General features: G+C 45.8%; 1 protein-coding gene across 1 annotated transcript in view; it reads right to left on the reverse strand.

Annotated features, from left to right (window-relative positions):
- The window catches only part of FBXO42 (F-box protein 42), a 45,053-nt gene that overhangs the window by 28,137 nt on the left and 4,344 nt on the right, over nucleotides 1–12,572 (reverse strand). Inside the window, exons 2-3 of the mRNA XM_075721490.1 lie at nucleotides 5,469–5,735; nucleotides 2,896–3,012 (exon numbers count right to left, since the gene is read on the reverse strand). Of these exons, the coding sequence (XP_075577605.1) occupies nucleotides 2,896–3,012; nucleotides 5,469–5,718 (367 nt within the window). The 5' untranslated portion in view covers nucleotides 5,719–5,735. The remainder of the gene's footprint in view (nucleotides 1–2,895; nucleotides 3,013–5,468; nucleotides 5,736–12,572) is intronic.

Consider the following 12,572-nt stretch of genomic DNA (forward strand, 5'->3'; position numbering starts at 1 on the left):
TTTGGAGGTAACCTCTCCGCGCCCAACCGCGCTTGGCACGGCAGCTGGCAGGGTGGCGGCACCGAGGAGGTAGGGCTGCAGATGAAAGCGCCCGGTCCCGCTGGCTGGCACAGATGTTTACACCAACTACGCCGCAAGTTACGGCACGATACAAACGCTCCAGATCTCAGAAAAGTCAGCTCTGTAACTGCCTCCATGTCTTTGGGGGAAAAAAAAGAAAAAAAAAATATCCCACATCTATCTCCTTATTCTCCAAAACACTATTCTCCTACTCCTTGCAATCCAGGGACTCAGTGTAGCCAAAAGGCAGCGATATATTGAGCAAAGCCGGGTGATATAAAGAGCCGCAGCTCCGGTAGAAAAGCAGCCCATCCTGTAAAACAAACAACATTCCAGCTTCTACCTCTCCCTTGCCTCTCAGGGTAAACCCATGGAATTGCTTTAATTAGTCATCATGCTGGTGCCATGCTCCCCAGACTGCATGGAAAAAAAATAATCAGTATTTAAAATTAGTCACTCTTCCATCAAAGGATCAATATTTCTGGCACAACGGTTGGCATTCTTCTGCTGCTTTTTCCGTTTCTGCATTCCTGCGTCTTCTGACATCGCTTTCTGATTGTGGCCAGTTATTTAACCACATGAGTCATCGCCCTGCTATGATACTTGTAGGTTCATGCGTTAGGGCTAAAAAAGAATTAGATGACTACTGCAAACATCGTACCTGGTGTTCAGCTCAAAAACCTATGCATGAAGTATTCCTTCCAGTAAGCCTGTATGTTTCGATCTCAAAAAAAATACCATTATCGATACTGTATGATGTTCTGCAGCTTTAGTCAAATCCTTTAGAAAACCTACAGCTCATCCATAAAGTTTGTTATCAGTTGTCGTATGATCAAAGACCTTGCCAAACGCTCCCTCCCCACGAGATGACAGTAACTTCCATTAATTATTCCTTATCAAATAGTTTTTCTATTACTCCCTTCAGAATTGATAGAAGACATAGTGACCTCTAACTATTTAAAATTCTTTTGCCCGTCCTTTTATGCTCCATGTGAGCACTTCTGGGATATTTCTAATAAATCCTGGAAGAGAGATAGCCCTAGCCACTTCTTTGATGCCAGCTACCATCACCTGTTGACTTCAAATGACTCGTGCCTGGTAGATGACATCTTCCCACAAAACCTGGCAAACCACTCGCCCCTAAAAAAGGGGGTTGTGAGTCCTCCCTCGCTCCCCTCCTTCCCCAAACCTGCTCTTACTTCACCTCGGCTCACTGCATCTTAGTATTTTAGGTCGTAAGTTTAGAGTTTCAGTTGGAATTTTTTGCTTTTAATGTTTTGTAGCTTCAGTTTACTATTGGAATCCACCCGCAAACACGCAACACTTTGTTGTATGGAAAGCAAATACCACAGATCTGGAGAACCGCTTAAAAAAAAAAAAAAATCAGTTTTAAGTCAGCAAACAAGTTAATCCAGATTAGCTTTCTGCGCATAAAATGCGTTAATAACACTTCTGTAGCGACCGAGGGCTGACCAGAGCCAGGACACTGTCAAATAGCGAGGCTAATACAGATTACATGCTCTGAGGGCAGTGGCTTTAGTGAGACAACTCATTTTGGATCAAGTATAACAGTGGCACGCTCAGAGAAAGCCCCCCGCGTGCAGGAGAATAAATTAAAGAGCACACAGGGGTCTTTGGTGCAACATTTGGGCCTTTTTCAGGTAATTTCTAGCTAGTCTTAAAGCTCACCAGTTGCAAAGAGGCTGCAAAAATTGAGAGGAAAATACACGCAAATCTGCAAGTCATTAATAAGCACTTTGTTAGGATGGCCACTTAAAAACAAGCTATAAACGGTGCCTTTTTTATTCTTTAGGAGGACAAGGAAAACTTTGGAGGGCACAATGACTTCACCAGAGCTTCCTGCAGCGTCTCCTGGACTTGTCTTGGCAGAAGGCTGTGCATCGGTTGCTTCCTAAATTGTTACTTGGGAATAGGAAAATTTTATGCTTGCTTGCTCTTGGAATCGCACGGCTTACACCATGTTTATTTACCTTTAGAAAAATGAAAATTCCTCCCTGGAAGAACCGCCTCCCGGAGGGCTCAGACCCATTGACGAAGCCACAAGGACTGAATTTTTGTCATATTTGACTACATCGCCTGGCAGAGCAGGCTGAGGCAGCTTGATGCTATTGCAGTCCAAATAACAAGTTTTATTTAAGTATCTTTCCCTCAATGGGAATGCTTTTTCTGTTCTCCTCCAGAAACTTGGAAGCAGGGCAAAAAAATTCACCCATATGTTAAGCGGCGTTGTGGACCGAATTGCTTCCTTCTATCAGCAAAGACGCTTACCTCAATGCTTCTCACGTGCAGCTCTGCACTTTATTTTGAAGCAAGCCACACTCAGCCTCCTCCAAATTGTATTACTCACAGATGTGGAAGGTGATCTGCTGTAAAAGCAGCCAGCGTACAGCTCCGAGTGCTGCAGGTATGCAAACTCATTGGCTTTGATGGTAACGAACTCGAGTCTAGTGGCTCAGTGAGGTTTCTATTGAAGGGGACACAAAGCTCAGACTCGAAGGGGAACTGTGGAAGGAAGCCGGCGTGTAAAATTTGCAAAACCAGAAAGCAAAAGTCCCACCCTAGCTCCATTAACATTTCCTAAGAGCAACGAGCCAATAACCACTGACAAGCAGCTCCCGAATCCCTATTCTTGTGCAAAGCGCTTGCGTTGGCAGAGCCGCATGTTACACCAACCGGTCGAAACTCTGCCGCAGCGACAGGCACGTATGGTGCTGCTAGATCCCAAGTGACACAGCGCAAACCCCTCGTTACAGCTTTCCACTGCAAATCAGAGCTGAAGAGGGGCGAGCAGAGCCTTTCCCAGCAGCTACTTACTGTGCGAGAAGCGTTGCGTGATGGGGGTGCCAGGGTAGGGGTAAGTGCGACTCTCCCACTGAATATTTCCTTCTTGCACGGCTTTGATAAAGCCGTGATAACACTGATGGGCCACACCTAGGGAAAAACAAGACGTCAGCAAAATTTGGAGCATGTTAGGAGCAAACCATGCCTGCACAGTTGCACAAGCAGCGTGACAGCAATTATGAAGAATCCCTGTATTTAGATTATAAATACAGTGGTGGAAATTCAGAGGATTAAAGAGAATAAAGAATAGGGACTCCGCAAATGTGGAAAATCAGCAGTGTTCACTGAACGGATTCACTACATTTCCGATATCTGTCAGCTCTAGCTTGGGAAAGCAAAGCTTTTGTGGAAGGTAAGCACGTGCGATGCCTTTGCGGAGCTGTTCTTCAGCCTCCCCTGCCGCAACGCCAGCCTCTGTCCCCTAGTCACACCCCCAGAGAAGCAGCTGCCCTCCCTTAATGGACCTTTGAGGACAAATAACATACAATAATGAATTTTTAAGAGCACGCATGCGGCTGCTGCACAGGAATCTAAAATAAATACGAGAGGAGACATCGGTGAGAAAAGTCAGTGCGCCTTAGGTGAAAATATCCCTTCTTAGCCGTGCGAGGGTGCGGATTTGGCCGACAACAGCTCCTCTGCGGAGCAGGCCTGCCCCAGAGCTGCAATTAATTCTGTGTATTGAGTACATGTGTCTGTGTTTGTGCCGAGGGGGGCCAGAGACTGCTCCCTGCGGAAAGAAAAGGGCCCGGTGAAGGCTCACAAGGGCCCGGTGAAGGCTCACAACTGCAGCAGCTCAGCAGATGCTCGATGGCACCCGCTGTGCTACAGCAGCCCTCGCACTGAGGATGCCACAACCTGCCAAGATTTTTTCCCAAGGATTTGCTTACTGAAAGCCCCGTGTCAGGAACACCTCCAGCAAGAAATCACACTCTGGGATATAAAGCAGGAAGTTTAAGAAAATGAAGCCCAGGGTTCTCAAGCAGCTGGTCCCCGAGAGTCATGCGGGAAATGTAATCCGAACTATAGGATTTCATAGCAGATGTATCCTGACAAACAGGAAAAATTAGCCAGAAGAAAACAAATCAAGCGTTTACCTCAAGTGACCTCACTGCTTTGTGGCGAGCAGGTTAGCAATTACACTCCCTTTCTTTGCTGTAATTGCCGCAAAAATGCACGGCTGCCCAGCACCGCTCACCCCCCTGAGATCTGAGACTCGGACAAGTCACTCCAATGCCACGTTACGCCCGGGGCTGCTCATCCCTCCCCTCCGCTCCAGGGATGTTTCCCACAGTCTCTTTTGGGGTGAATCACCAGGTGCTTGTTCATTCCAGCTGCATCCTTTGCATCTCTTAAGGCTGCTCCAGGAACAAGCACGCGTGAGAAAGTGCGCCCAGGCAGCCACTCAAGGGCTGCAGACGCTTGAAAAGCCTTTTGACATGGGTGCGGGCTGCTGCTGACCCAAAATTATGCAAAAAGAATAATTTTGTGCAATGCTCGCTTCTGAAGTAGCTGTGTTGGTTTTTTATTTTTTTTTTTTTTAACCTCCGGCCTGTTAAAACTCTGGGCAAGGCAGAAAATGCCTGGAATCTGAGCAATGCTTTCACATGTGCAGAGAAGTCCACAAATTAGACATCACCCCACACGCATGCCAAAGGCGTTTCTCACCTGACGCCCGCTCTGCGCTTTCCAGAAGAAACAAGTTACCCTCGTGCAGCGGCGTGCCTCATTTCCTACAGATTTAACTGTGGTCTCCTCTTAAACTGCCTGTTTTTTAATGAAGCTTGCAATCAAAAACGCACGTCCCCAACAGAAACATAACAGAAATCATCCAACGTATTCAAAAAAACACCGAAGCAGATAGCTTTGCTTGTATCCTCGTCCAAACTTTACCTACCTATTTGTTATATCTAGCATTAAAATATCCCCACAAGGCTTCAGAATTAATGCTGCACAGAGGCAAAGTGAAGTATCTGTATCTCAGGGCTACTCTTTCAGGAAGTCTGAATATGTAGATCTATATTAATGTTGATTTTATATACCTCTTATCTTCAGCAGAGCTGTAAGAACCAGACGTGGTTTCGTTCCCAGCCGAAAGCGTAAGCTTTGGGAACGTTAATTACTGAGCAAGACACAAACGAAGCACAATTACAGCCACATTAGACATGGGACGCTGGCAACGGGGGACTGCTGTGTGGTGGAGAGGAAGCCTGAATGCAAGGTCAACAGCGCTGCACGTCAGCAGTGCACAGGGAGCATTTAAAAGCAACGTAAGCGAGCTGCTCTGTCATGGAGGTTTTGGGGTTTCGCTCTTTTAAACTACAAAAGAGGCTGAGGGGCTCAATTCTGCGCCTTTATTGGCAATCCTTTCAGCAAAGCAAGCAACCCAACGGCTGTAGCTATTTTTCCGGCATTTTGCAGAAGGCAAATTTCTGAGTTTGAGGGGAAAACAACAGGCGAGGCTAAAGCAAAGCAAAGAGCAGCTGGGATATGAATCTGTGTTCCTGCAATTAAAAAAAATGCACTCTCAGTACAGCTGTTTGTACCTTTGATTAGTCGATACCACTGTTTGCAGACAAGGGCAGCAGTCTTGTGCTCCTGATAGGGCGAAAGGAAGGAGAGGATATATTCCAAAACCTCTTCTGGGAGCTCCAACATTGATCTGTTATGTCTGGTCTCCTCGACCTCCAGCTCAGCGTGCGGCTCATCATCTTGCTCCATTGTCCCTTCGACCACAGCGTCTTCTGGATCCACGGCCATGAAACCATCATCTTCACTGTCCGAGGAACTGGCCATGGCATTCCACTTCACAGCTTCACAGGGGGGAAAAAGGAAAAGGAAAAAAAAACCACTAAGGTCACAGAAAATTAACAGCATCAGAAATGCATCTGCAAGCCCTGCACGTTACACCAAAGGTCATCAAGCTCTACGCCTGCAAACTCCAAGTCGAGGACGTGGTTTTTGCAAAGCTGTGAAGCAGGCTGCATGTGGTTTAGGAACAAGCTGCTCTCTATTGGTGCAGCATTTTCCCAGGCCACTTCATCTCTCAGCCCTATCATTGCCTACAAACAGTACCAGAGAGAGGAAAAAATATAAACTCTCTGGAGGAACGGCAGCCCCTGGAAGCCCTGCTCCCTCGCCGGGCAGAAGGCATCACGCTGCCGCGCTGGTGGCCCCAGCTGGTTTGCACAGCGGGGCCGGGCAGCGATGGGGAAAGGGATCCCCACGGAATCGAGAGCAACCCAAGGCGAGACAGGATGGAAACGACAGCTTTGCAGCCCCTCCTCCTCTGCGAAACCAGTTTTGCCAGCGAGCCTGCTTTACCCCATGCAACTTCTCAGCAGCACGCAGGGGAGGGGGAAAAAAATCCCTATCCCATTCTCCCCTAACAACCCCCCTTTTAATTTTTTTTTCATTAAGTACTTGCACGCAGTTGCTTACTGACAGTAGGTGAGAAGAGAAAAACCCCCACAGGATTTACTGCTGATGAAAGGCTGGCATATCAAATACCGTATCTCCAGCTATTCAGAGCATCTTAAGTATAAGGTAACATACCGATGACAGAAATACATCGTGAAATAAATCCATCTTAACAAGCGGCTGTCTCCCATTTGGCCAGTTGGCATGGTGTGCAGTTAAACCCATGCCCGCTGCTGCAAAATAAATCCCTGGACCTTATTTCCTAGGAAGCAGCCGACCTGTTTTGGGGAGAACGGCGATAGTTTTCCCTTCCAGCATCACTGGGTGAAGACCAAGGGATGCAACCGCTCTGTGGCTGCATTGATAGCTCAAACCAAAACAACAGCTCATGAGGACACCACATGGACTTTCTTTTCCAGGAACTGCAATCACAGATCACCTTCCTATCTTTTCCTAGCACAGCAGGTTCTAAAAAGGACCCAAAACAGGACAAGCTCTCAGCTCTTAACGTCACTCAGCCTGAGCTTCTCCCAACTCCACGAGGCAGAGGCTGCCCAGCCATCCCCAGGTCCCAGATCACCTGGGACGATGGGATGCAGATCAACACAGTCCGTGGGACAAATCCCACCTGCAGCAAGCCCAGGAAGCAAACCCGCTCCTCAAGACGAAAGACAAGACACAGCTTCTTGCCCAATATATTTAAATACAAGTAGCTTGCACCGTGTTGGTCTTAAACTAGAGTATTTTATTTTTACCAAACTCTCAGTATTGCAGAAAAAAATGGCTGGAAAGAATTTTAAGTTACCTAGCTATCAGGAATAAACTAAGCTTATAGAATAGAATTCTATTCTATAAGCTGCCACAAGCTTCCAGTGATGCAGTCTTCCCCAGCTCAACGCAGGGTTTTCCCATCCCGGCATACACCAAGCCAAAGAGCCATGGGAATAGCAGACGGTGGAGACGCGGAGCAGAAAAGCTTGCCATGACAACTAATTCATGCTCAGAAAAATTACGGTTGACAGCATTACTCTCCAGTTTTGTCAGGTTCCCCAATGAAGCAGCTTCAGAAAATCCTAGGGGCTGTCAATCTGCAGCAGAAACTACGTCAAAATTAAACTTACAGTTATCATCTTAACAGATGCTCCGCACGTTTTCCCATGTCGGAAATCCTTCTTAGAGTCAATGTTATGACAGAGAAAGGCTGAAACCCAAATGCTTTGACACAAGCGCTGCTGCTGCCAGCAAACTGCATTACGCAGCAGATAATGCACAAATTCCCAAAGATCAAAAATGGAAAACTGAAAAAAAAAAAACCCAAACCCAAACCAAAAACAGAGCTGCACTAAAAAAAATAACTAAAGAACAGAGGGTTGGGTCTTTCCCAAGCAAAAACATCTATCGTCACGCGTTATGTGCTGATTTCCATCTTGACACAGCATGGCAGGAAGCCAAAGGCTGCCGGTACTCCGACCTTGGGATGCGGTTTCGCTCGAGCCGGGGAGGTCGGGGGAAAGAGGGTCGGTCCCTATCTCACAGCTCGGGAAAACAGAGCAGCACATCTGCCCAGGTGGAGCAGAAGGCGTTTCACACCCTAAAAGCGTGCTAGGAAAGCGAACAGAAGTGCATTTGCATCCAGATCAGGTACAATGGAACACCTGCGGGTGACAACACTGAACATAAGCCTCGGCTCGACAGGTTCACACAAGACATCTGTTGTGTTATTAAGGTTTAAAAGCAAAGATTATGTTTCCCAACAGCTTTTATTTACCCTTTAAATAATGTCCAAAACCTGCTGGAGGAAGTCAGATGAGAAGTGCAGGCACGAATGTCCGGCTAGCAAGGGGTTTTTTCCAGTTATTAAATCCCAATTTCGATCCTCCGGAGCAGGCTTGGGAACACCACAACACAGCAAGTTAATCACAGGGGCAAACCAGCCTGGGGGTTAGAAAAGCATCTCTAAGGCCAATTTTAAAAAGGCAGGAGGAGCAGGGAAACCCCTCGACGCCTCAATGCTCGTGCAGATCTGGGGATGGAGAGGCCGCACCGAGCGCTGTCTGGTCTCCCCAGACCACTTGATAATATTGTAAATATTCAGATGTATCTACTTTGCTAGATCCTCAGTTTCTAAATGTTCCCGCGTAAGAAATAACCATCCTCCCAAGCTTTCACACCCACGCTGGGTTATTTTTCTTAAGGAAAAACAAGACTAGCAATAAACTCAACTCCCAAAAGACAAGTCGCCGTCAAAATAACCCTTCAAGCTTGACCTGCCATGGATACAGATTTTGCTCTTATGGCACAGGAACAGTGGGCTGGGAATAACCACCCCCGGACTGCAAAGCAGCAAAAGCCCTGTCCTGTAACCCTGCTCCGACATCAAAAAAGGAAGAAGAAACCCAGGCAATTGGTAAGACTAAAGCATCCCAGCCAGCTCCTATTAGCAATTATTCAGCAGATCCACGGGAGGAAATCCCGTGCCAGTGTTTTTACTAGTTTTTTTGAAGAGCAGAACAGAGTGTTTCTGTCCCATTTGCATTTGGGGGGGAATGCAGTAGGTGCTTTCTCACTCATCCTGGCTCTCCAGGTGCTCTCTGCTTGCATGGAGCTGGGCTTCAGTTTGTACACGGGCTAAAATTAATCTCCGAGCACTCAAAAAGCCGCAGTGAAGGGATTTAAGCAGTCATGTCTCGTCCAAAAGTACATGCAATTCAATTAACTTGCCGGGACGGATCCAGGAGCCCCATTCTGCTCGGATCGATCGCTGTGAAGGCCAACACGAGCCCCTTGAAGCATCATATTATATTTTGCACCCGTACAGCCCTCCTGGTCCCAGAGAAGTGCCTTTATATTCCAGCAGCAGAATATGTTTTACGGCATTCAGAAATTAGCCTAAAGCCCTACCAAGGTGGAATCGCAGCTGCTTAAAATAACACGTAAAGAAATGCTAGAAGGGCAATCGAAACAGAGCTCTGCCAGTGGTGATCAAATTTGCCTGGCCCTTCCTAAAAGCTGTGTCTCTGCCAGTTGGCAAAACATTTTATAACTCTTTTCCTCCTTTCAGAGCACTTCAATTTTCCCCTTTCTCTCCTCCTGAAATTATTTAAGAGCCTGCTGTTTATTCTGCTACAGTAATTATCCGCTGCAGTGGAACAAACAGATGAAAAATATTAAATGCAGGCAAAAAGAAACCACCGGGTTTCAGCGCTTCTCGAAGCCCGGTAGCGCCGTCAGGCAGCCAGCAGCCTGCTCCTGCAAAATGCCTCTCGACCCAAGAAGGTTTTCCTACCTGCAGGCATCTCTCCTGGTTCCATGGACCCCAATTTACAGGCGTGGGTGGCATCAGCGGTTCCCATCCCGAACTACCTCCTCTTCTCCGCAACTCTCGGCTGCTTTAAGAAGCTCTTGGACCCGCAGGGTTTTTGACCTGGCGCTTTTTTTTTTTTTTTTTTTAAAAAAAAGTCAACAGATTTTAGGGGAAAAAAGCCTCCAAGGGAAAGTTCTTGAATGAAAATAAGAGGCCGTGTAATAGTACTGAGTCAGAGCACATTAGTCATAAGGGAATGCTCATTTTCACATGCCACAAAAAATTCTCTCCCCAAACACAATCGTAGAAGCTATGTTCTCACCCAGGGGCAAAAAAAAAAAAAAAAAAAATTAAAGGTGTGTGAAAGGACCCAGCCCTGGCTGGATGACTTCTTTGGCTGGAAGGAGAAAGGGACTCTGCAGAACAGAACAATTAATTGCACTTGGCAATCAGGAGCTTTGGCGTTAATTGAGGGGTGGAAGACAGCAACTGCCTCTAACCCACTCCAGACTCTTCCTCATACATTGCAACCGCTTATTCTGCTTGTCAACAGCCCCACTGGCACGGCACGGTAGCATTTATGGAGACATTTAGACCTTTTAGGCTTATTCTCTTACCCAGATTAAAAAAAAAGTGCCTATTCCATCAGACAGACACATTTAATAGTAAGTCTTAGGCTGCTTTCCTTGGAAAAAAAAATTCCTGTCTGTATTGGAAAAGATTATTTTTGCATAATATTTTATTGTTTGTCTCGTGCAGCCGTGCAATCAATGGCAGCTTTCTCCCCTCCAGTTCGGCTTTTGCTACTACCAGTTGCCCTACAGAAGCCCCGAGCCCTTTTCTAGTGATGTAAGAGGAAAAATAAAGCACTATTTCCTAGGTAGAAGCATGCTATTTTATGAAAGCAATGGCACAAGGAACAAAAGGTCCGTGGAAGCCAAGGGATTCGGGGTTGGGATAAACACCGTTAAATAAGACAACGTTTCCAGTCCTCCAAAACTTGCACCAGTTAGAGCCGACCCATTTGAAAATCAACTGCTAGACGAGTTCAACAACGGAAAAAAAGCAGGTTTTAGTCAAAAAAAGAAAACAAAGCCTCTGGGAAACTGAACGATGAGCAATATCCTGTCTGCACTGCCATCGAGCATTGCGCCCAGACGAACGAGCAAGACCTCGGGGACACCTGCAGCACGCTTTTCTTCTTATCCCTGCAAAACAGGCAATTACAAGTTCTTTGAAGCAAAGCTTTTCCCTTTAGCTGCCTCTCAACAGGAAATTGTGCTTTTTTTTTTTTTCCCTTTCATTTAAGACCTAGCTTCACCCATGAAAATAAACGTTTCCTAAATTCCATCCGCAAGTTTGAAAATTCAAATATATAACTTCCAGTACTACCTCCCTGCCGTGTGTTTTGCCTGTTAAACCAGTACATTTATAGAGACTCCAGAGACAATTTCAAAATTACGTGACTTCATTTTACAATGCCATATAACCTGCACCATACTGTAATGAAACAGCATGATTACACATGAATTTTAATTGATATTATTGTAATAAAAAGGTTTAGAGCTACCGGGAATCCCTCCCACCCCGACGATGACAAGCTGATCCTCAGCTATTCCAAATTCCTGCTCATTTTTATTCTAAGCTTTCAGAAAAAAAAAAAAGTAGTAATACAACATTATGCAGCAAGATTTATTGTGCAAACAGCAACCTAAAAATAAATTCTGCCTAATCTATCTTCCTACAAAATTAAAGCACTGAAAATGAGAAAGAAAATTTGAGGTTTATTCTGGGTTTCTTATAGTAATACAAACCTAGGCAGCACACGTTTTATGTACTCGTCATTAGGGTACGGTTCATGAGAACAAGAGGAAATAGCAGAGTTTAATGACACCACACTTCAGGTGTAGATAGCAAAATCTGTCATTCGAATTTGTTAATGGAATGAACAGGACAAAACCTCAGGACTGGCCTAAAAGCTTAATAAAATATTAACAAATGAAGAACAAGACCAAAAAGCGAAGGCACCAAGACCATCTCCAGATATCCCTGCAGAACGCCGCTAAACAAGCTGAGATCTCCAGCATCCACCAAAACCCGCCCAAACGCATCCGTAAGAAATGGGATTTGGAGACTTTCTAGTTTCTTTTGACAGTGTTATTACCCTTAAAACAGCTAAAGTTGTTTAAAACCCGTCGAAACCTGGCTTGATAAGCACTAACACCACAGAAGAAGCTGTTTTACTTATTTGTAAATAAGTCTGTTTTACTGCTTGAGCTCACACACATGCTGTTGGCCAGCAAGCCCCCAGTTTAATCACACTGGGCATTAAATACATTTATCCTCAGGCTAAAAAGGTGATCTGGGTGGGCCAGGCTTCTATACACGGGGCACCACGCTCTACGGGTTTCCCTGACAAAAATTCCAAGCCTCCACGTGCACGCCTCCAACTCCAAAATCTCAGCAACCGCTCAACGACGTTACATCCTTCCAACCAAGCCGAAAATTAACAAGTCTGAGTATCAAGCCTGGCTGGGGTTCTCCGAACACAGAAAGGGTCATTCCAGTAACTCAGACCCAAATTTGGCCCATTTTGCAAACTGTTCTGCTCGGGTGCAATAATTGGCTGGGCTGTATCTAGGTTTGCTCTTGCGATCCATCCCCTTGACTGAAATCACCCTAAATTTTGTAAGGATGTAAATAAGCAGTATTTCGGGCTCACACGCTCCCTCTACCGGCTCCCTGCAAGCCGCTAATTAAAATTATTCTTGCCTGAGCTTTTTCTAGCAAAACAAATAATCATGATTCATTTCAAAATGAAGGCAAAACCGCATGCTAGCCAGAAAAGAATGATCCCTAAACAAGCAAATAAAAGGCTTTGAGACTTGAAAAATAGAGGATTTTACAAGAAAATCCGCAGATGCTT

The sequence above is a fragment of the Pelecanus crispus genome, chromosome 15, assembly GCF_030463565.1.
Source record: "Pelecanus crispus isolate bPelCri1 chromosome 15, bPelCri1.pri, whole genome shotgun sequence".
Classification (NCBI taxonomy): Eukaryota; Metazoa; Chordata; class Aves; order Pelecaniformes; family Pelecanidae; genus Pelecanus; species Pelecanus crispus.